The sequence below is a fragment of the Dendropsophus ebraccatus genome, chromosome 7 (assembly GCF_027789765.1).
Source record: "Dendropsophus ebraccatus isolate aDenEbr1 chromosome 7, aDenEbr1.pat, whole genome shotgun sequence".
In the NCBI taxonomy this organism is placed as follows: Eukaryota; Metazoa; Chordata; class Amphibia; order Anura; family Hylidae; genus Dendropsophus; species Dendropsophus ebraccatus.
This window is the reverse complement of record NC_091460.1, coordinates 55852304-55876139: the sequence shown is the minus strand read 5'-3', so window position 1 is coordinate 55876139 and position 23836 is coordinate 55852304. Positions and strand designations below refer to the sequence as shown.

General features: G+C 40.5%; 1 protein-coding gene across 9 annotated transcripts in view; it reads left to right on the top strand.

Annotated features, from left to right (window-relative positions):
- The window catches only part of RBM47 (RNA binding motif protein 47), an 82125-nt gene that overhangs the window by 35799 nt on the left and 22490 nt on the right, over positions 1–23836 (top strand). The window contains exon 1 of one of the 9 annotated variants that reach the window (XM_069977557.1): positions 5694–5807. The exons of 3 other annotated variants lie outside the window; for them this stretch is intronic. Coding sequence is in view for 3 of the 6 variants with exons in the window: in XM_069977550.1 (XP_069833651.1) it covers positions 6011–6027 (17 nt within the window). In the remaining 3 variants the exon portion in view is untranslated. Of the gene's footprint in view, positions 1–5693; positions 5808–5923; positions 6028–23069; positions 23209–23836 lie in introns of those variants that run through there. 5 more of the 9 variants (XM_069977550.1, XM_069977549.1, XM_069977558.1 and 2 more) reach the window with 5 other exon arrangements.

Here is a 23836-nt window from a genome sequence, read left to right as displayed (position 1 = left end):
GGAATGTGTGGCCTGAACTTTGATAAATTTAGTAAAGAATTTGGAGAGCTACCCCTATTAGCTATTTAACTACTTGTGGTGTGTCTTTGTGTAGGTGTATGACTTGTCATTCTAGGTGGAGGTGATTTGCCTTTGACAGTGTAAAATGTGACATTCCTTCCTTTTGCCAGTCTTTAGTTTTCTTTACTGCTAGACACACCTTTCCCTTATCGCTTAAGAATGGCAGCAAAGGTTAAAGTGACTAATCTGTTCTTAAAATTCCCATAAATACATACTGTAGTAGAGGCGCAAATAAAAGATCCCCATAGACTTTAATCTATTGTCGGCTGTACCCACCGCTCGTGGTGGGTTTGGCCGCCAATCTAGTATGTATGGGTCTTTCCTGAATAACCACCAACCCCTTTGTTCAGAGAGAGATAAGCCGCAGCTAGAGCTTACCCTTCCCCGTAGAGGACACGAAAACGCTTGACCACGCTTACTGTTCTCATGTAGAGGGATGACGGCATTGGGTGGTAGATATCATCCAGCTGTTAGTCATTGAGAGAGTAATGGGGCCTTAAAAGTTTATTCCAAGATTTAAAGCTCTCCCCGGTCCACATGGTACAGAATCACTAGCTGGTCAGTGAGGCTCTGACCACTGGAACCCCCCACCACCACAACCACCGATCATAAGATCATAGCTGAATTGTTTCTTATGTGAATGGAGCAACACCCACTGCCCAATTCACTTTTTATGGAACTTCTGAAGATGAGGCTACATTTATGTTATGTTTTTGGACCCTGCTGGAATTATTTATTGTTTTTAATTTACCATTAAAACAGGATGCAACAGGACAAAAAATGATCTAGGTTCCTGTTTTCTGTTATAGAAGTCAATAGAAATAAGGTGCAATAGGATACTTATCTTTTTTTTTTTTTTTACTAATCTTGAAAGAAGAACAATGCCTATCCACAGAATGCAAAAAGTGGTGTGAACAGTGCCTTATGCCTTATACACATGTATCGTGGCTGCTTCATTACTGTGCCGCGAATATTCAATCATATTCCCTGCTGCCAGCAGCATATTGACAGATGATGCAGTGCGGGAGAGAACTCAACATCAGGCCTTCCATGGATAGCACGTTTGTGAAACACGGATTGTATGCAAAAGGCCTTATATTCTCTAGTCTTAATAGCATATTAATGAATGAATTCACTTCATAGTCCACCTGTGTTGGTCTTGGTTTAGTAGTCTTACGAATTGTTGGTTTAACAAAGTTAGAGTGACTACGTATAAAAATTTACTTAAATGATGACCAAAATATATGCAAGAAGTCGCCAGGTCTATTAGGGATCTTCAGTGAAGACCAGAATAAAATACATTGAGCCAAACCAAGTCAAAAGAGGTTGTCTAATAAAAACTATTACTTTTGTAGCAAAGAGTAGCTATAAGAAAAAGTCATCCCGTGTTAAAGGGCCAGTGATCATCTGGAGAACCTTTCTCCTTCCTCCTTAGTGCCCCCTATGCAGTAGGGATATACCCGCTGATAGTTCCCATTTAAGAGTTAAAGGGCAACTCCAGAAAAAAAATTTAAAAATCTCCAGTCTTCCAGTACTTATCAGCTGCTGTATGTCATAGAGATACAGTATACATAGATATGTAGGAAATACAACAGCTGATAAGTACTGGAAGACTTGAGATATTTTCATAGAAGTAATTTACAAATCTCTGGCAATTTCTGACACCAGTTGATTTGAAAGAAAAACATGTTTGCAGGAGTTCCCCTTTAAGTTTCCCTGCAGTGCTGCCACCAGAGGTGTAGTTAAGTATTACATATATTCCTTATGCAAATTATTAGGTTGTCTCAATAAAGCTGTACATACATTTTAGATGCCTGTCTGCCAAACATTCAAGGGAAGAGTTGGGATTCCCCATATACATTAGGTGATTCCAATCCCATCCAAATGTAGTGTACATAGCCAGGACAAGACAGGTCCTCCGGTGCAAGAGATGCTCTTTCTAAATGCCCTATTACAGGAAACGATTATTGGCCGATATCGGCCATTACGGCCGATAGTCGTCTTGTGTAATAGAAGGCAACAATCAGCCAACATGAACAATGTCGGCTGATCGTTGCAGTCGTTTGTCTTTCAACGTGTTGAAAGACAAGCGACTTAGATAGCAACGATCTGCTGCTGTCACTCCGTGGAACAGGTGCAGTGACAGCAGACCGCTAGTATCTGCTATGGGCCGTCCGGACGATCTAGTGATCACCCGGGCAGCCCCCCACCCTGCGGTCCCCTCTGTGCTCACCCGCTTGCTGCCACCGCTTGTAATATCGCTGACAGCGCTCATTTGCTCTTCTGGTCGCCTCGTGTAATAGGGGCTTTACAGTCAATAACCAAGAGATAAGGATCCTGGAGCCACCTCCAGCAACTTGGAATTTCCAACCCCTTTAAGCTCACACTGCACATTAGTGTATGCCTGTCAGGTCTTTGACAAAAAGAACTCTTTTTTAATAAAAAAAAAAAAAAAAAGTTGGCATTTTTCTTTTGGCTGTAATGTTCTGTAATACTAGAATGAAGGCAATAACAAAACTGATGTGATAAACATTCTCACAAGCTGAATCTTTAGCACCTTGAAGGTTCTGTGTGACTGTTCCTGAATATTATTTTTCATCCTTCGTACAATGTTTGCACTGAGGGTGGAACACAGGGGTTGTTTAGTGTCTAGTGAAACATTTACTAGAAGCAATCGACCATGAGTTTGAAGGGCATTCCATTGCCAGACTTGTTCTCTGAAGTAACAGGGTGAGAGGGACAATCGGGTTAGAAAATACAGAATAAAAAGGCAGAAAGGCCAGGAGTGACACGTAGCTAGTACAACACGTCTCACTAGGAACATTTTGTTTGTGCGTCCTTCAACTTGGAGCAAATGTATATAACATTGTCACTGTAACATGATTATTATTTCATGTTGTTCATGATTATTATTTCAATTCAGTTTATCTTTATCTATATATACAAAAATAGATGTCATCAATCTTTTTTTGAGAACAGAACTGCTGGCATAAGTGTTCTAGGCTATACATCACAGAGTCCTTGATCTACAAGGGCTACCCCAAGGCTCCGAAACACAACACAACTAAGAGCCATCAACTAGATTTTCACATCTAATATATATATATATATATATATATATATTATATAGTATATATATATTAGCTTGCAGACTAGCTAATTTTGCAGACCAAAGATAAAATTATGGGATAAGCACTGACTCGGCTCCTACACCATATTAGAGTCTACTGCGAATATACACACTAAGGGCTGTATCACACAGGACGATTATCGATCGAAAAATCGTAAGATTGTTCGAATTTAAATGATAATTGTTTTGTGTAAGGGTTCATTTACACAGAAAGATTATGTGACAGATTATCTGCCAAAGATTTGAAGCCAAAGCCAGAAGCAGACTATAAACAGAGGTCAGGTCATAAAGGAAAGCCTGAGACTTTTTCCTCTTTTAAAATCCATTCCTGGCTTTGGCTTCAATCGTTCGGTCATTCCCTGGTCTATCAGCCAGGAAAGGACGAGCGCAAGAACGACCGTAAGTGACAATCATCATCTTGTGTAATTGAGTGAACGATTTAAGATCGCTTGCCATAGCGATTGTTTGAGATCGTTTATCTTTTATCTCTGAAAAATTGTCCAGTGTAATACCACCATAAGGCCTAATTCACATGTTCCTAGTACAGGTCGTAATTGTGGCACAGATTCACTCATAGAAGTCTATGGGAGTGTCCATAATTTTTCAGGGAAGCATAATTTTTATGGAAGAAATGTCCATAATCTATCATCTATCCTGTGAATTTTTTTTCTTTTAACTTCCAGTCTTGGGCTAAACCCTATATGATCATATAATATGTGTAGGTATGTACCAACATCATCTATGTGGGAGAGAAGGATCTAGCATGTTAAATATCAATCATATGTTTGCTAGATGTGTCTGGCAGCAGCTCATTGCCTTCTCCTCACTGAAACACTGAAAACATGCACATTTTTTTTCGAAGAGCAGGTTAGCGCCCTGATTCTGGAAGAAAAGCTGGATTGGATTATTTATTTGGACAAAACATATTCTCTGAAGAAATAAGACCACTCTGTCTGATAGTCATTAAGATATTTACGTCCTCTTTCTGCTAAGGGATGATAATATTATTTTCTCAAACTCCTCAATTCTTTAAACATATCCATCTTGTTGTCCCGGCGCCCCTGTTTGTCCATTATGTTGGTTTCCTGCCATGCTGTTTTCAGATCTTAACGTTCCATGTTCTTGCAACTGCGTTGTAAAAGAATTTCTACATTGATTCTGCTCACTGTCATCTACACAAACTTTATAGGCTCTCAATAAGGGCACTATTACAAGGCGCAACAGATTGGCCCCTATTACAAGGCCTGACTAGCGTACCCGAAGGGTCTCGCGAAAGATTTCTGGATTGTTCACAAGGCCCTTTGCTGCCATCATTCATCTGCCATACATTGTGTGGCTAAAGAATGAGAATTTTTAAAGCCACTCTGTACCAGCACCTTGTCGCCTCCGAACCGCTATCACCTTGTAGATCTGCTCACGCTGTGGCCAGTTCGGGGGTCAGCGTGTATCCCAGTGCAGGTATTTAGAAGAAAAACAACTCATATCAATGCAGTGCCTTAGGTCTGTGGCACCTCTCTCCCTGCCTCCTTCACTTTCAGAATGCCCCTGAGCTGGATAGAGGCGGGAAGAGAGGTGCTGCAGACCTAGGGCACTGATGCTAAATACTAGCACTGATAGAAAGGCCGACCTCCAATCCGGGAGCTCTACAACCCGACAGTTCGGGGGCAGCAAGGTGCCGTACCAAGTTGCTTTAAGCACAGGGAAAGCACACATCAGCTGACAAGCATTCATTTTTTGGATGATCGCTTTTGCTTTTACACAGCCTAGTGATCATAAAATGATAGTACAGCTGTGCTTCCAATCACCCAGCTGTACACAACACAGAAGCTGGCCCCATTCACTTGAATGGGACTGTGCGGAAGTCTTCACAACCGAGTGGCCAAGGACCACTGTGCAGGGGAAAAAACAGTTAGGGGATATGGCACTACACCAGGTTTACACCCATTTACTCTCACAACTGGTGGGCATCACAGAGGATGGACCCTCGCTGATTATAATATAATGGTGTACACTAGTGATATGCCATCAAGGCATAAGCCTGGAATACCCCATTAAGACTAGATTTTTGCTAAATCTTTTGACAGAGATCGAGCCATATTAGCTAACAGGGCTGAATGACCAGATTACTTGTGCTGTCTGATGATATCACATCAAATGATATATTAATTGTCATATACCACAAAGCTACACCAATATATATATATGAAAATTACTAAACTGGTAGAAAGTAGGTTAACATATATATCCTGCCTACATGCAGATGTTCTGGGAATCATCACAGTCAAATCATCAGTCAGAGTTATTTGCTGACTTTTTCCTGCATTCCTGTTATTGTACATACTGTAACTATGAAGGGTTAAAGATGTGCTGTTGTGAAACCCGCCAGCTCGATACTTTTTGTCTGTATCTCCCACTGAGTAAAATCTTCTGTTCAAGGCCATGTACAAAACATACTTGCCCTATTGGCCTCGGGGCTAGTTTCAATTCAACAATTCCTGATTTTGGAAACAATACAGAGAAGCCCGGACAGCTTCCCCTTTCTCCAACTGCAGACACATTGTCCTCTTGTTTGCATGAGAACAATACAAATGAAGACCTAAGCACGGAGCAGCTACAGGTATGTTTAGTGAAGTCCTCCTCTATAGGGTTAGAACCTCCTGGTCTTAGCCGGAGCTGATATCGTCTCCTGGAATAATACAAGTCATTTATGGGAGTTTTCTCGCATGTTGTATAGTGGATTTCCCAGTGGCTGTACTCGGAAGACTGGAATTCCATATCTCGTATACATGACTGTACAAAAGAGTTGCCTCCTGAGAAGGCATGGACCACAGTGTAGTGTAAGTAGCCTGAATCAGTATATGTAGTGTTCTAGTTTATATGGGAAAATATGGCATGCTATATTATAATTATTGTATTTTTAGTACTGTTTTCACTCCTTCTTCTAATTATTTCCTTATTACCTGTATTCAATCTCTTTAAACCAGGAAGTGCACACACACACACACCAATACATAGCGTGGAGTTACGTCCATCATTTGTCATTTGCTGCTTGCAACATTTGAAAATAGAATGACGTACTACAGACTGCTGATAATATTTGACTGACACCTAAAACTCCTACCTGCCTTCTAAATAGAGTCCGTCCCTAGAATGTGTTAAAGCTTACTTTATGTGCATGGGATCTTGTCGCCTTTCTCCTTAAAGACGATGATGGGGCAAATAAGAATTAAGCATTTGTGTGCATCCGTTTTGACCCGTTTTTCCATTGACTTACATTATTAAAACGCATTTACCATTTTTTTTTTTTTTTTTTTTTTAAACATACACAAAAATAAAGTCAGCTATGGTCAGCACACAAATGCATCCGTTTTTCCATCCGTTTTTTTGCAAAAATGTAGTGTGAACCCAGCCTAAGCCATTACTATAGGTGTCTGGCAGTAGCTTATTCCCCTATTCCCATTGAAAAGATAGGAGTATAAATGTGTATTGGGAAATAGTGTTTGGCCAATAACTATTGGAGGTGTTTGGGTGTCTTTTAAAAGGGTTATATATAAGTTATGCTGTAATTAGCCATGTACAATGCACAGCAATTTGGCAGCTCCCATGTAGAATTAATGCAGAGGAGGTCACCACAGCTCCATTTAGCTGGGAGAGTCAGATCCCTGTTCATGAGATTGTGGGGGTCTCAGCAGTCAGACCCCCAATGATCATTTAATTATGCCATATCCTGAGAATAAAGTATATCTTATTTTTGTGGAACAATGCAGGTTCTCAATAGAGAAACAGCTTAACAGTACAGAAAAGATGTTCTAAAATTGCTATTTTATGGGAAATACAAGTTGTTGTTTTATAAAAAGAATCAGGATAAGTGACAAGCCCATTTTAAGTTGACTATGACATAAAGAAGGTAAAGCTTGGAGACATAACCTGACACCAAAGGGGAAGACGTGTGACAATGCTTGTTGTTATATAGAAGTGAATCTAAAAACAAGGAAGTGGATTCTTACATCTTTGCTAAGTAATAAAGGGACTTTTTCTATTTATGTAATTGAAAAATAATGTAGGGAATGGGTCATCAGAAAACGATTTATTGTTTGTTAAACATATAAACATATTTTTTAAGAATTTTTGGTGACATTTTTTCTAATTTTCTAATTCATCGTGCATTTTGGCTGATTGTTATCTTCTATTACACAAAGCGATAATTGACCGTAAAATTCGCTATCAGCCGGATATGGCGGATAATCGCTTTGTGTTGTAGGGGGTTAAGCTGACACTTCCTGTTCTGTCTGTAGTGATAAGGGGAGGCTGCTGTAAAGTGATCTGTACAGCATTGCAATAAGAGACAATAGCAGATCCCTGTGGAATGACCTTTTTAAAGGTCACAGAACGCACTCAGTAATGTTTCACATTCATCTCAAGGGGACCGAGTCTGTCTATTGTTGTCTTGCTGTAAAGCATGTCACTAAATGCTGTTAAGAACAGCGCAGGCAATATGGCAACCCCCAAACTGCGGCCCTCCGGCTGTTGCAGAAATACATTTCCCATCATGCCTGGACAGCCAAATCGTAAGCTTTAGCTGTCCAGGCATGATGGGAGTTGTGGTTTCGCAACAGCTGGAGGGTCGCAGTTTGGAGACCCATGCCTTAGACCGATGACAAAACCCACCACAAGCAATTAAGATACACTGGCTGATACTGTCATCAGCTGCAGATTTTTCATTCTTTAATCTATATGGAAAATCCTCATGTGCATTTACTGGAATATTTAGGAAATTGCTTAAATAATAGCTTTCTTTACTGCTGGAATGCTCCTCTAATAGCATGTTCAAAATGAAGGTCAAAATTGCAGGAAGTAATCTAAAAAAAACCACCAGTAATATTTTATATCTACTTAACTCCAAACCAGTAAATTATACACCAGTCCAGTCAGAGTACCCCTATTGGGGTCATGGTTGTTTTATCTTAAGCTACCAAACTCTTACCTACATCCATAGTAAACTGGTAAATTATTTTTAGGCTATACCTAGAATACCTAAATACCAAAATAAGACTGACAGAAAATTTTAAAAAATTGCCATTTTTGTAAAAATTTAGACTCTTTTTTTAATTCCACAAATATGTCTCCACAGATATGTTTGGGTATTTTAGAAGGCGTGGTTGTTACTTTTAAAAACTTCAACACAGATTTTTTTACCCTTGCATATATATATATATATATATATATATATATATATTATATATATATGTATACACACACTCACACATACATACATTTATATTCATTATATGTTTCTACCCTTCCAGCCTTTAGAATGAATTGGTCTGATTTGTTATCTCTCACTAATTTTTGAGTAAATTTAGTTGCCCTTTCAACTGATCACTTCACTGATCAAAGGTAATGTAAGATGATGGGGTGTGCCTAAGAAAAGCTGGGATCTTACTTTAGCAAACACATACCCTTGAAGGGCTGTCTGCTTGTGTGAAGCCATAAATAACCTACGGACTACAGAATAATGGGGAGTTAGAACACAACATCCAAAGAGCTACAGCTCTGAGTGATACTCTGTCTAGGAACAAAAACCTGTCTTTTAAGAGGACCTAACATTTCCTGTAATACATGGACAGTCCTTTGATTTTAATACTGTATAAGGCCATGTTTATACACAGTACGAGACCGGCCGTTCCGTGACCCGGCCGGGTAACGGAACGGCCGGTCTCTGAAAAGATCATCCCGGCCGGTACTGCAGTACTCTATCCCTCACTCCTCCTCCTACCCAGTATAGGGAGCTCTTAAACCAAGTTACAATTATGAAAAATTGTGAGCTCTTCTTGCAAAACGCTCTCAATCCAAGTTAGGGCCCTATTCCACCAGACGATTATCGTTCAGATTATCATTAAATCGTTCGAATCTAAACGATAATCGTTCGGTTGAAATGCAGTTTTAATGATTAACGACCGAACGAGTAATCGTTAATCGCTTTATAAGACCTGGACCTATTTTTATCGTTGCTCGTTCGCAAATCGTTCGCATTGAATAAGCTGTCGGTCGGTCGTTTGCAGTAGATACGAATGCAATAGCGAAGAAATAGCGAAGACAAAACGATCGCAAATACGATCATAAGTAACGATTATCGTTCCATTGAAATAAGTGAATGTTCTCAGGTCTTTCGCAATAGCGGTCATTTGAGATCGTTAATCGTTAACGATTATGCGAACGATAATCATCCGGTGAAATAGGGCCCTAACTCTTAAACCAAGGTATCCTGCAGGTAAGCCATCAATAAAACAAAAAAGTCCTGGAAACCCCCTTTTTAAGTATCTCTAAGACTAAATTCACCTCACATCTGTGCTGCATCGTGTGCATGCATGTTAAAATGCCCATAGACTAGGATGGATGGCTGTATACTAAAAGAGTCTCAGGAGGCAATATACAAATAAAGTTACAGGCTGCTTCTCTGCAATAAACTACACAATTCAGGTTAGGTTTGTTACCTTCTATGTGTTTGTTGTTAAAGCTTTATTTTATATACAGTTGTTTCCCATTAAAGTACAGCCGGTGATTGTGGAATCTGTTACCCCATGTATTTCCTTTTTCCAGTGGGTGAATCATTTTTGGAATTAACTGGAAAATTGAAAGGAAAATGCAGTGTAGATTTGCTGGAGCAAAGCTTTGCTCCAGCAACCAGTCCTGTAATGCAAGAGTGCACACTCAGCTCTCCTGACAGCTACAAATGACAGTGTTCTCTACAAGTCACTTTAGAGGTCATGAGAAGTAGTTTTGGGTCCTGTGTTGCAATTATTTGTCAGCTGATCGGCCACCTGACACATTCTCATTTCCTCTAATACAGAACTCCAGCCAACAGTTCCCGTGATGCCTTCCTCTAAATTGCTGCATATCTTGTATATAACTTTTGCTTTGGATATATAGAGGCATTACAGAGTCGTGGAGGTAGCAACATTTCTATTTTATGTATATATATATATGTATGTATGTGTGTGTGTGTGTGTGTGTGTGTGTGTTTGGATAGATAGATAGATAGATAGATAGATAGATAGTGTAGATTGGTATAGCAGATGTTGTGTAATGTTTAGCTATAGAATTGATAGAGAACATTAGTGCATGTTAAGTAGTCACTGGGTCCTGGGCCAGCTCCTGCGCTGTAATCACGCCCCTCCGGGTGTGTTGTAAAGCGGTGCCTGGTGACGTCACTCGGGGGGCGGCACTGCACGTCGGCCACGCCGACGTCTTTACTAAGCTGCGCATGCGCAGTGCAGCCTGAGAAGACGCTGCTGTACTGCGATTGCGCGGTGTAGTACAGCAGCAGCTTCACCCACTGTACTGCGCATGCGCAGCTTAGTAAAGACGTCGGCGTGGCCGACGTGCAGTGCCGCCCCCCGAGTGACGTCACCAGGCGCCGCTTTACAACACGCCCGGAGGGGCGTGATTACAGCGCAGGGGCCGGCCCAGGACCCAGTGACTACTTGAAGAAGACCCCGCCCACCGTGACTACACTATAGAGCACGGGACACAATTAAACTAACTTTGTGGGCTGAATGTTCATGGGACGGGGGGGACAGGTGTATGGTTAGGAAGCGTGCTGGCTGATGTACCAGCACGTTTCCTTACCTTTATGCCCAATTTAAGTGTGATTGGTTCCCTTTAAAGGTTGGTTGCATCAGAGGTGTGGGGGTAACAGTAGAACCTGTTATTTGTTTGAACACCAGTACTGTAAAGAGCACATGCCAGGGGAGGTCCCTGTTAATAGACCATAGACAGCATTTGCACAATATACTCCTCCAGTCTACTGTAGTACAGCATAGTGTCCTGGTCACAAACTATGGCCAGTATTGCATCCAGAAAAGTATGAGGGCACTGGATGGCCCAGAGTCACTTTTCGTAAATGCAGTACTGCTCTAAATGTTGGCAAAAACTATTGGCTAATCTATAGCATATACCGTACCACCTGTCAAACACTAGAACCCCACCCCTGAAACTGCTTCTTTGCTCAACCTCAAATTGTTCTCTAATGATTTAGATTGCGCAATGTCTTTAAAATAGATCCCTAATAAATCAACTCATTTTATGGTGTAATGTGCCTCCTGGACGGAGATTTATGGCAGTCTATAATTATTAGTTTATGTAGTCCCTTTTTATTTTTTATTTTTACCTATAATAGCTCCAAATAGAAACAAGTATTCTCCAAATCCATTAAACAGTATATTGTAGTCATATGGCCTTATTGCACCTCTACATTTTATGGTGCAAATATGCTATTCTTTGATGCTGGCTATGCATTGTGTTATATGGTACTGGTATAGAGGAGAAAACATGTTTAACAAGATGGTTGTTGGAAAGTCTACTTACAGCGACTATTTCTTTACATGCTTTATACGAAATAGAACCTCAGTTCTGTCACCACAATGAATTTCCTAGGTTGTAAAGATGTCTAGGAGCTAAAGATAGTGTTTCTGCCCACATCAGATATTTATTTTCCTATAGTTAACGACCCCCATACACATTAGTGGAAAGTCAATCGTGTAATGCACATGGAGACCTCCTAACTTCCCCTGTCAGTTGATATCAGGGAAGGGAAGAATCCGGCATGTTGGATTTAGACTGCACCCTTAGGGAGATAAGCTGCTGCCAGAGGTGTCTGGAAGAGGCCATAGTCCCTTCATCCCAATTCATGTACATTCATCCAAGTTGAACATTCATGTGTAATGAGTGTTCGGGAGAGAAAGATGCCATATATTCAATGGACATTTGTCCTTCCAGTTGTCATTTTCCTTAGGATCTGCAGGGGTTCCAGTGGTCAGAACCCCACCCATGTGCTAGTTTTTCCTATACTTCGATAGAGGATGACTTTTCAAGATGAGAATATATCTCATAGTAACACTGAGCCATGATATGGATGAACAGGGGCATATACAGTACCGTCTGAAAAATCTAAAAACTGTAACAGGACCCCCATCTACAATGTGTCATTTATAATACTGGGGTCTTCTTAAGCGGCAGAGGGGACTTGTGTCTCCTCAGGCCCTGGGACAGGGATACAAATGCTACTTCTTTACCTTCTTTTAGCTATGTCCATAAGTATAATGATACAAATCCTCCTAAATATTGACTGTTCTAGTTGCCATTTATAGTGTCATTATTATTCTACCGCTTCATGATTTACTCTCATTCTATTCATCTTCCTGTTTTTTTCCAGTACCCTCACCTTCTGTACCCCACCCCCGGCACAGACGTCCTGCTTGTCACCTGGCACTTTCCAGAGCACTGATTCTCTGTTTGTCCAGGGAGCAGGTACATAGAAAGAGCCCATTGTGATTCATGAGTTGTACATACAGCCTAAGTGGCGTAATATAAACAGATGCAATGATCTACAACATTTTCTGTTTCCAGCCTGCACTGAAAACAGATGGAAAACATCTTCACAAAGTCAGTGGGTAATAACCGTAATTAGTAGATTTAAAAAAAATCTATTTTTTTAATTCATTATTTCTTTTTATTCATTAACCAACAACAGTGGTGTGATCCTAATATAGGTTGATACAGTATAATTTCAGCATAGCCTGTAAGCTGGAATTACATCACTGGTTGTAACCACTAGGAAGTTTTACAATATTGTTTTATTTTTTGTAACAAAGACCAACACCACCCATAATAAACCAACCATTTTACAAAAGAAATTGCAAAAAAATTGCAAACAAATTACAAACAAATATGGGGAGGGATGGTGGTAGAGGGAAAAGATCTGCACTGTGGATACAAAAAATATTACATGACTCAGGATCAATCAAACTAACTTTTCTGTACTCTATATTATCTCTGATATACTATTTTTAATGAATGCTAAGCTTCTGCATCTACTTTAAGGCCCTATTCCAGGGAACGATTATTGACCGATATCGGCCAATATGGCTAATAATCGTCTCGTGAAATAGAAGGTAAAGATCAGCCGACATCGTTCATGTTGAAAAACAAGCGACTGTGATAGCAGCGATCCGCGGAATAGGAGCGGCCGCAGCAGGCAGCCACTATCCTCTATGAGCTGCCCGGACGCAGCTTCCCCATGGCCCCTCCCACACTCACCTGCTTGCTACCGTTGCGTGTAATAGCGGTGGCAGCGAGCGGGGAACGGGGAGCAAACGAGTGCTGACAGCGCATCAGGTGTCGGAGCAGTGAGTTTTGGTTTTGTTCCCCTCGAAGTATAGTGCTCTTGAAGAGTTGGGTCAAAAAACACATTGAGGTCTGTCAAACAGCTTGTTGATTCCAAGGCTTGGACCACAGAATATGTGTAAGGTGTTTCATGCATGCTCCATTCATCTCAACTATTAGGGGAAACTGAGGTGACATGTTATGTAAAAGAGAGTCAGAACTCGGTCAAGATTTTGTCCAGTCCTGGTATTTAGAACATGTGGGGAAAGGAGAACATATCTGTCCTCCTTTCCTAATATATCATCCCTTTGCATTGTTGAGAGTTAATTGCCCAGGCCTCTTTAAAACTCTACTGAAATGTACAGTCTCTGTAGTCTCGGAGGTTTGCCATTAAACACAACGCCTCTCTTGTTATTATGACATCCAAAGAGTCTGTCGCTTCCCAAAAAGAGGGGGCTATAGTGGTTCTATGGTACTAGCAGGGGTCCCCTGTAACATGTGGCAATACCTTTTTAGGTTTGTGAGCTCTTTAAGGACTGTCAATGGGACATATGTCAGGGGAGTGGCTACATTTATTGCTATATTTACGGAACATATCCTACATATGTAGAGGATCTCTTTTATTTTTTGCTTTTCTTGATTCAGGTGTGTTTTGCACTTCTGAGACTCAGAGGGCAAAAGTGGTTTCTATATGTCTTGGTTAACAAGAACCATTTTCACTGCTTCCAAATTGAAAAATAAAGAAAATTTACTTATAGACTTTACTAAAAACACCCTACTGTTCAGTGTATACACCGCCTCTTCAGGCATATGTGTCTCAAAGGTTACAAACTCAGTATTATCTGATCTGTTTATCCCCTTCTTCTTACTGACTTACAGACAGCAGGAAAGGGGTAGGTGGAAGACAGTAAGGGCCCTATTCCACCGGACGATTATCTTTCAGATTATCGTTAAATCGTTAAAATCTAAACGATAATCGTTTGGTTGAAATGCAGTTAACGATTAACGACCGAACGAGAAATCGTTGATCGCTGGACCTATTTTTATCGTTGTTCGTTCGCAAAACGTTCGCAAATCGTTCGCATTGAATAAGACGTCGTTCGGTCGTTCGCAGTAGATACGAACGCAATAGAGAAGAAATAGCAAAGAAAAAACAATCGCAAATACGATCATAAGTAACGATTATCGTTCCATGGAAATAAGTGAACGTTTTCAGGTCTTTCGCAATAGCGGTCGTTTGAGATCGTTAATCGTTAATGATTATGCGAACGATAATCGTCTGGTGGAATAGGGCCCTAAGGGTCCTTGTACATGGCTTGATATGAGGCCATGTGTGGATGCAAATGAGTGCCGATAAGTGAGATCAGCGTACTCCTTACCAAGCTGTCGGCACTCTGTGGCTTGGTGCTCGTGGATGTCAATACGATTCCACACGAACTAATTCCCGGGACTCGACCAGCACTTCAATTGCAAGGTGATTTATTCATAATACAAGGTGCACATACATACACAAAGTCAGGACACGTTTCGGCGTTACAGGCAGTTGAGAAAGGCGGTAACGCCGAAACGCGTCCTAACTTTGTGTATGTATGTGCACCTCGTATTATGAATAAATCACCTTGCAATTGAAGTGCTGGTCGAGTGCCGGGAATTTGTTCGTGTGGATAAGTGAGATCAGCACTCGCCTCTAGTGCCTCTTACAGGGCACGATAAATCGCAAGGCCGGGCTGCACAAACAATCGCTGCATCGTTCATATGGCCATTAACATTCATAGTTATCAGTTGCACATGTCCCATTTACACAGAGATATTTTACCGATGCCCAAAAGATCTAGTCGGCCAACAAGCGCTCATTGATTGACTGATGCCACTTTTACACAAGCCTATGGAAAAGGGTCTTTAGGGACATGTTAGATGAACAAGAAAACCCTAATTCATCAGTTAATCACATAGTCTTAACCTGCTAACAACCATCTTGTGATGGCTACACATCTTCCTCTTTTTACGGGAGCCTTGTACTAGACTCTTTAAACAAGTGCAGATCAAAAAAAGATCAGATCATTCTGAAACCACTTGTCAGGCCATGTGGTAGGGGTTATAGGCTTCTTTTACACGAGCAGGTAACTGGTGATACAGTCTGTGATCAATAAATGGCTGAGCGATTGGGAATGAAAGCCTAATGAGCGATCACTGTACTGTTTGAGCATTCATTACTGCTATCGGGGGGAACTACATTCCCTATTTACAGGGGGATATGTGGTGCCTACAAAGAGTAATTTTTAGGCCTGTATCATCTATGTAATTGGCTGTTAAACAAATGTGTTTACTGGCTGAACATGGGGCAATAAATATGCTGGTTGACCAGAAATAACTCTGATAGCAGGATCAGACGACAAGCAGGTATTATTTTAAAAATTATTGCAACAAATCCGCTGCATATAAATAGTCATGCAGGGATGCTGACAAATGTAGGAAAAACTAGCAGAAGTTGATATGTTGAAAGCCAACTTGCAGAACCATCTCTTACCACACACCCAGGAGTGACTGACAGAATAAATTATTAATTTGGCCAGCTATTTTAATGGCCAAATTGGGCTGTTCATCTTTTCTCACGGTCATCTGTCATCTTCTGACCTTGTTTTCCCTCAAACCTAATAATAATCTTGGAAATATTGCTACCTGTGAAACAAGAATTGTTTTCAACTCATAAACCGCTGCATTATATGGGAAATACACACCAAACACTAAAGGATATAGATATGACCGAAAATCACTAGTCATAAAATTATTTATAGCCCCTCGGCTTCACGGGTGGCCCAACAAGATATACAGTAGTCAGTGGTGTCTTCTGCTCCAGACTTTCTCTCTGGTGTGTAGTTTTCCCTCTAGTAAGGATCCCTGGGCCCATTAGAAAAAGATTATTATAAGGACCCAGTTTCTATGCAGAACCTGCACGTAAAATTGCTAAATAATTGCTATATATTATTTGGACATAAATCATGTAACTAGTAGTTACTAGATAATACCTGTAACCAAATAATCATAAAATTAGCAGAACACAAAACTGACGTTACAGAAATAAAAGAAGTGACATGCTTCACATAACAGTGAGGCGTATGTCTGGCCTTAGCTATGCTGAAAAGCCACACTTACTCAATACATACAGTAATTCTTTTCATCGCTTTACAGTAAATCATATTATATGGTGACTTAGCAGCCACATTTAGGAAACAGATCTTTTTGACTGCACAAGTTGTTTCCTTCCCATTGTCTAACGGGTCAGTATTTGGTTACGTACAAGTTCATGTTTCTATAGAATAGACCTGAATAGTTTATTTATGGCTTTATTTATTATCTAGTTGTAAGAGGGCTTTTTAAATACATTACATAATAGTCGTGACAACAAATATGCATGTAAGGCTAGGTTCACACTGCGTTTTCAGCATCCGTTTAACGGATCCGTTTTTTTTAACGTCCAGAAAAATAGGGTCAGCAACGTTTTTTGGTCCGTTTTGGTCCGCCAAAATAAACGGATCCGTTTTTTTTTATTATGGAAGTCAATGGAAAAACGGATGCACACAAATGAATCCGTTTTTTGCAATCCGTTTTTCATGCGTTTTTTGCAAAAAACGGATGCGTTAAACGGATGCTGAAAACGCAGTGTGAACCTAGCCTAAATCAACCTGCCAGCTAGATGAGGTGTGTGCCAGTCATGCCCATTAACCATCCTGGCTGTCATATGACAGGAATACACAGCTGTTCATACACGGTTACATGCATCTGCAGTTGACTGCCAATATACCTTCAATACAGTAGGAACTGCAGGATTCTAAAATACACAATGTATACCTAAAGGACACCCGTTAGAGTGGGATTAGAGTAGATGTGTGAGCCATAGATAAAAATAAGCATTAACCATATGTAAAAAGTGCTCTAGATCTTGTTAAAGGGGTAGTTCAGCAAAAAAATAAAATAATCTTTCAAATCAACTGGTACCAGAAAGTGCTAGAGACTTGTGTTAAAGAATTTCAAGCCTTCCAGTACTTATCAGCTGATGCATGTCCTGCAGGAAGTGGTGTATTCTTTCAAGCTCTCTGTCTGCGACAGGAACTGTCCTGAACAGTAGCAAATCCCCATAGAAAACCTATCTTGCTCTCCAGACTAGAAATATTACGACTTCCTGCAGGACATACGGCAGCTGATAAGTAGAGATGATCAAACAGCGCCGAGGTTCAGGTTCGTATGAACCCGAACTATCGGCATTTGACTCCAGCTGTCTTCCCATGCTGTGGGGAAGGTGTGGACAGCCTGAGTACCTCCTGGAAAACAGAGATACAGCCTATGACCTAGGCTGTATCCCTGTTTTCCAGACGGGACTCGGGCTGTCCACACCTTCCCCACGGAACGTGAAGACAGCTGGAGTCAAATGCCGATGGTTCGGGTTCGTAAGAACCTGAACCTCGGCGCTGTTTGATCATCACTACTGATAAGTACTGGAAGACTGAAGATTTTTAAAGAGGATGCACCATCAGGTACATCCTCTTTAATCTGACACAGGAATAGAATGGCGTCGTCACGGGCAAGCCGATGCCGCGGATCCGTGGATACAACGGCGCCGTACACGGAAACCGGGCCACGGATCGAAAAACAGACCGCGGCATCAGCATGCCCGTGACGGCGCCGTTCTATCCCTGTGTCAGATTAAAGAAGATGTACCTGGTGGTGCATTCTCTTTAAATTTAAATGAATTACAAATCGCTAGCCCTTTTTTAGCACCAGTCAATTTGAATTTTTTTTTTTTTTTGCTGAACTACCCATTTAATGAATGGGAACGTCAAAGGGCAGATCTTCTGAGACCTTGATCAGGAGGCATTTATAAATATGAATGATTAATTGTTTTCTTCCATTGAAATAATCAATAATTATGATTAAGTAGCATGATGCTAATCTATTTTCCTTTGAGGTCTGAAATAGCATTCACATGTATTCCCATTATATAAATTCCTATGTCGTCTCCACCCTGGAACAGGAATCGGGAAGTAAGAAAGTTTAGATCCTTGGCTGAAGGGAAGTAATGCAGCAGGTCCAAAGGCAGGGGGTAGGGCACAGTATATAAATAGGGGAGCATGTCCGTACAATATATATATTTTTTTTTATGTATTGTATTATAGCTCCACATCATTACTATTATAGTACACCTTTTCATGCTCTCAGCTTCATATGGCACTTTCAGTACCTCTCTATAAAGATAGCTATGATGCTTTATGGATATACTTCTCCCTCTAGAATTAAAGTGTGCATTTACTTAAAATTGCGTTCTGAACATGATTAAAGGGGTTATTTACCTGTTCACCTGTTCAGAACTGATGTTAGATCAGCAAGGTCCAGTTGAGTGGGTGCTTAAAGAACTCAAGTTCAGGAACAGAGCGTATAGAAACATTAAAGGAGCTATCACACTCGTGGGGGGGGGGGGTAGATTATCGTCAATGACCGTTCGTAGAAACACTAATTTTGGCGATATTCGGCCGGTGTAAAAGTGGCAACAATCAGCTGATGACCTGATTGTCAACCAGTGTTGCATTGGCTGAATGCATCTTTTGTGCAGGTCTCAAAATTTATCGCTTGCGGCTGAAAGCAACATAATTAAATGGTTGCAGGAACAATGCAGTGCATGCAGCCCGGCCTCATGATTAAGCGTGATGTCTAAAAGCAATGCAAACAAGCACTGATCAGTACTGATATGGGTTCATGGACAAACAGAGATTGTATAAAGTAAAAGCACCCTAAACAAATAGGGCATTCTCCTGTGTTATATTAGATCTGTTCTTAATACTGTGCCATGCGCATACTTTAAGAATCTGAAAGTACGCAGCATCTACAGTATATTGCCTCCAAAAAATTATTTTTTGCGTGTCTTCAATTTGTAGTTGTCATATCTCACCATTGTGTCGGGATCATTGCACCAAACCACGGAGCCATAAATCAACTATAATTATAAGAAAGTACCTCACAGTTTGAGCATTACATGTGAATCTTAAAATGAGACTGACGCTTTATTGTGTGCCTGGAATAATTCTATTAAGCTGTAAATGCTCCGATCACCAACTGGGTCACTTGGAATAATTCTATTAAGCTGTAAATGCTCCGATCACCAACTGGGTCACTTGGAGTGTACTGTAGTTATTGTATGAAAACTCTTCATGGAACTATGGTGACAAATTGAGGATACCCATAGCATCCATCAAAACACGGGAATATTTATCAGTGCAGTTATGTCTTAGGATATTCATAGAAGTATCTGAGGAAGTTCGGTTCACTTTCATGTCGCACATTTCGCAGCTTATTTACCACTTCTCCATGCAGGTAAAATGCAGCATAGTTGTGCTGTATTCCAAAAGATCATTTCCATCATGTTGAGTATGTATAGTGCATGCCGCTTAGCTGTACACCAGTATGAACAAATATGATTTTATCATTGTGTTTGAAGCAAATAATAGACAATGAAACCTCTCTAAAAGACCACCCCCTTATCTAGACCAGATGATTTGGTCTGACCAATTATCGGTCTACCATAGATGCATTATGGCCATATTTTTCTTTTCGAAGAGGTTTCACTGTATTCCATTTAGACTATTAGGGTACCATCACACTGAGGAAAACAGGCGGAAATTCCGAGCGGAACCCTCGCAGCAGACTCTGCTTGCCTCAGTGTCTTAATGTAATCTGTTGTGCTCCACCTCTTTCCGCTGAAAGAATTGACATGTCACGTCTTTGAGCAGAGAGTGGCGGAGAGCGGCGGTGCGCACCAGATTACATTAAGACACTGAGGCAGGCGGGATTCCTAACGGAGTCTGCTGCCGGGATTCTGCTCGGAATTTCCACTTGTTTTCCTAAGTGGGAGAGTACCCTTTAGTGGAAATCCTGCAGGTTTGCCTCTCTGCCCCAGCAAGAAGCCCAGGTGTTGTCGGGGCAAAGTATCATAGCCTCACTAGCTTTTCTGTATTGCCATGCTGTCTAGCCTTCACCTTTCTGTCTGGACTAAATTTTCATTTGCCCAATATTATAACTTTTTTTTAGAAGGACCTCTAGGTAGGTGTCAAGCTCAGAGCAAAGCTTTGGGTTAGAAGATACACAACAGTTTATTTTTTTCATGTTGACAGTATGGGCCCATTGATTTCCATAAGGATATATTATGGACTGGTGAAATGTGGATTTATAATAATTCCATGTGCATGAGGCCCTAGAACATTTACATACCTGATCATTTACTACTAATGTGCAACCAGTATGTTCAACATGCCTCACCGTGAATTATTGGTCATGAGTAAAGTTAACAACCAAGTTCCAATTGCATGTGTACTACTAACAAGCAATAAAAACTATAAACAGGTTCAATAAATTTTCCTAATGATTGAAAGAATTTCATGTGGGTGAAATGAATATAATTAGAAGTTCTAATCATTGGTTGTATCTCATATTGTTTATATCATGTGTCAACAACTTCTGGAGGTGGCTTATCTCCCAGAGAAACAAAAGAGTGGACCAGTTGAAATCCAAAACTTTTCTCTGAGAAAGTTTAGAATTGAGCTTTTAGTTGGTTGTTATGTCTTGGAGGAGGTCAAGTGACCACAGACAGAACAATCTACACAGAATATAATGTTTCATTGTTACAAATATGGTACAAGAACAAGGTGTATAATTATTCAAAAGCCATATAAAATGCATTAGGGGTCCCCATACACTTTAGTGGAAATGGTCTGATCCTCCGGTTCAGGCCACCTCCTGACAGAATATGCCTGACACTTCTCTCCCCCGGCATGATCTGTCGGGTGGTGCCCATACACAGAGTGTTAGCTGGTCCTGCCTAAATCGGAGGATGAGACAGTTTTCACTAGAGTGTATGGGACCATAAACACATTTATGGTGCGTTCACACCTACAGGATCTGCAGCTGATTTTCTGCAGCAGATTTCAGTTAAATAACTGAACACAGCATCAGATTTGATGCGGTGTTCAGTTATTTAACTGAAATCTGCTGCAGAAAATCAGCTGCAGATCCTGTAGGTGTGAACGCACCCTTACTATGGCTTTCGATTAATTGTACGCCTGCTTTTATCTTATTTGTAACAATTAAAAATTATATTGTGTACAGATAGTTCTGTCTGTGGTTACTTGACCTCCTCCAAGACATAACAACCAACTAAAAGCTCAATTCTAAATTAAAAACAGTTCCCCCATCTGCCGGAGTTTTCCTAGTGTCATTTTTGTTTATTTGTGTGTGCTCTCTGCACGACTGCCAACTATTAATCATAGGGCCGATCACACCCCCATCCCTGTCTCCCGCTGGCTGTGCCCGCTGAACTGACAAATTGTTGGTACACAGGCAGAGTTTCAGTTGGAGATCCTTTATGTTGTTTTCTTGTAGTCTCTTGTAGGTGTGCTGTTTACTTTGCCTAAGTGTGTCCATAGATCTTATGGTTGTTATGTACTAATAAGCTTTTACTACAGAAGAATTTTCCCAGCTAAGGTAGTGATCTGGTCCTCTACAAATATCTCTCTTAATAGAGATCAGCAGTGTGTATGACCAATATACAAAACACATTTAAATAGCGCTTGGGAAAGTCAATGACATATTTCACAAAGGGATATTTACATGATTCTATGGGGTTATGTTGCTGGGCAAGATCTTCATGAACCTGTTATTGTATTTTGTACCAAGGGTGGCGAGGAGAGTAGTCACATGCAGGGTCATAGAGCCATCCAATAACTTGTATGTACTGTTAGGCAGACATTTTTTAATCCTGTAAGTATATAAGTGAGAATAAAGCTAATTATTTCTAGTAATGTCAACATTTTCTAGTAGACTACAATGTAAAAATAAAGAAATGACGTCTAGGGAAAGTTAATGGGTGATGTATGACCAACCCAGTAGATGTAGGTTTTTTCTTTTTGTTTTTACAGCATACTACTTAGATTATTATTATACAGGCAGACATAGGCCTGATGAGAGCTGTTTGTGTGGCCATTTAATTGTGTTGTTTGTCGGCTGCGCATCTGCCCTCATAACCCCAGGCGTTGTACAGCCGAAAAATGAGCGGACATGTTCGCTCATCACTAGTTTCCACCAACCTCCCCCTTGAGTACAACCTGTTTGGGTACTATATGAGAAATTATATGGTTGTTGTAGTTGTATTTTTCTCCCATTTTAAACCAACTGGACATGAACAAGTCCCATAGTTAATGTGACACTCAGGTGAGTTTTCACATACAGCTTGGTGCATCATGAGCATCATGCCCACTGCTCGACCTCTGGGTTTTTGTCTATATTAAAGCTGCACATACAGTATCTTAGATCACCGCACTGCCAGCTCATTGGACGCTTTATCTTATCTGCTAGGTAACACTGTTTGCACAACGCCTTGTGCTAGGGTAAAGTTGTTTGTACTTAAATCACTTCCCTGCTGACAGCCATTATACCTTGAAAGGGTATATTTATACTAAATTCCGAGCTCTTTGGGAAACTTTACGGTTATGCCTCCATTTCTTGTTATGCCAAAAATAAAAAATAAACATAGTCAGTGTGAGCTACAGATTCACTGGTAAGGTGCTTTAAGGCTGTCCAGCATCTGGGAGATGTAAGATACGCCTTCTCCTAGTCAACCACACCTACCTAAACTCATTTCAGGTGCCCTGAGCAAATACCTTCCAAGGAATGTAAATGGCCCTTTGCTGCTGACCAATAAACATATGCATGAGCTGAAAACCGTGTGACTGAGAGGGACTCCTCCAGAAGAGGCTTTTTTGTATTACTGACCTGTCAGCAAGGCTTGAGAGGTATGGAAAAGCTTGTATACTGTAAGTTATGCTATTTTCTTTCAAACTATAACCCTCTTTGTATTGTATTGAGTAGAATGGGATTGTGTAATGTGTGATAGTAGGCAGTTCTATTAATGCATAGTTATAGGGATTCTAAAGATGTAATACGCTATTGTGCTATTTGAGACTGAGTCTAGTTCTGTATTCTTTGTGTAGTTATATTTGAGATTTTATGAGATTTTATGTAAAACGTACAGACTTTTTTTTCTTTTGAGATTTGTACTGAAGTTCACGTCTACCATAGTGTAATTATTCTAGTGGTACATTGCCAAGAACACAGAGGCTGATGACTACCTGAGAATCTGACGTGACCTTTAGGAAATTATTTAGGAGTAATTGTAATAGTTATTAAGTATATCAATGGGTGCTGTCGTATATACATATACATGGCTGTCAAGTAGATTTCTAGACGAGACGAGATACTTTAAAGATGTCATAACTATAATGCAACAAATGACATGAGCTTGATCAAATGCCTGGGCCCCATATTACTCATAGGTTACCCTACGAAACTTGCTTAGCAGGTAAAATGTTAATGCTATTGGGAACAAAGGTGGGCGTTTTGGAATTTGCCAACTATGAATGGACTATTTTCCTTTGAATTGTA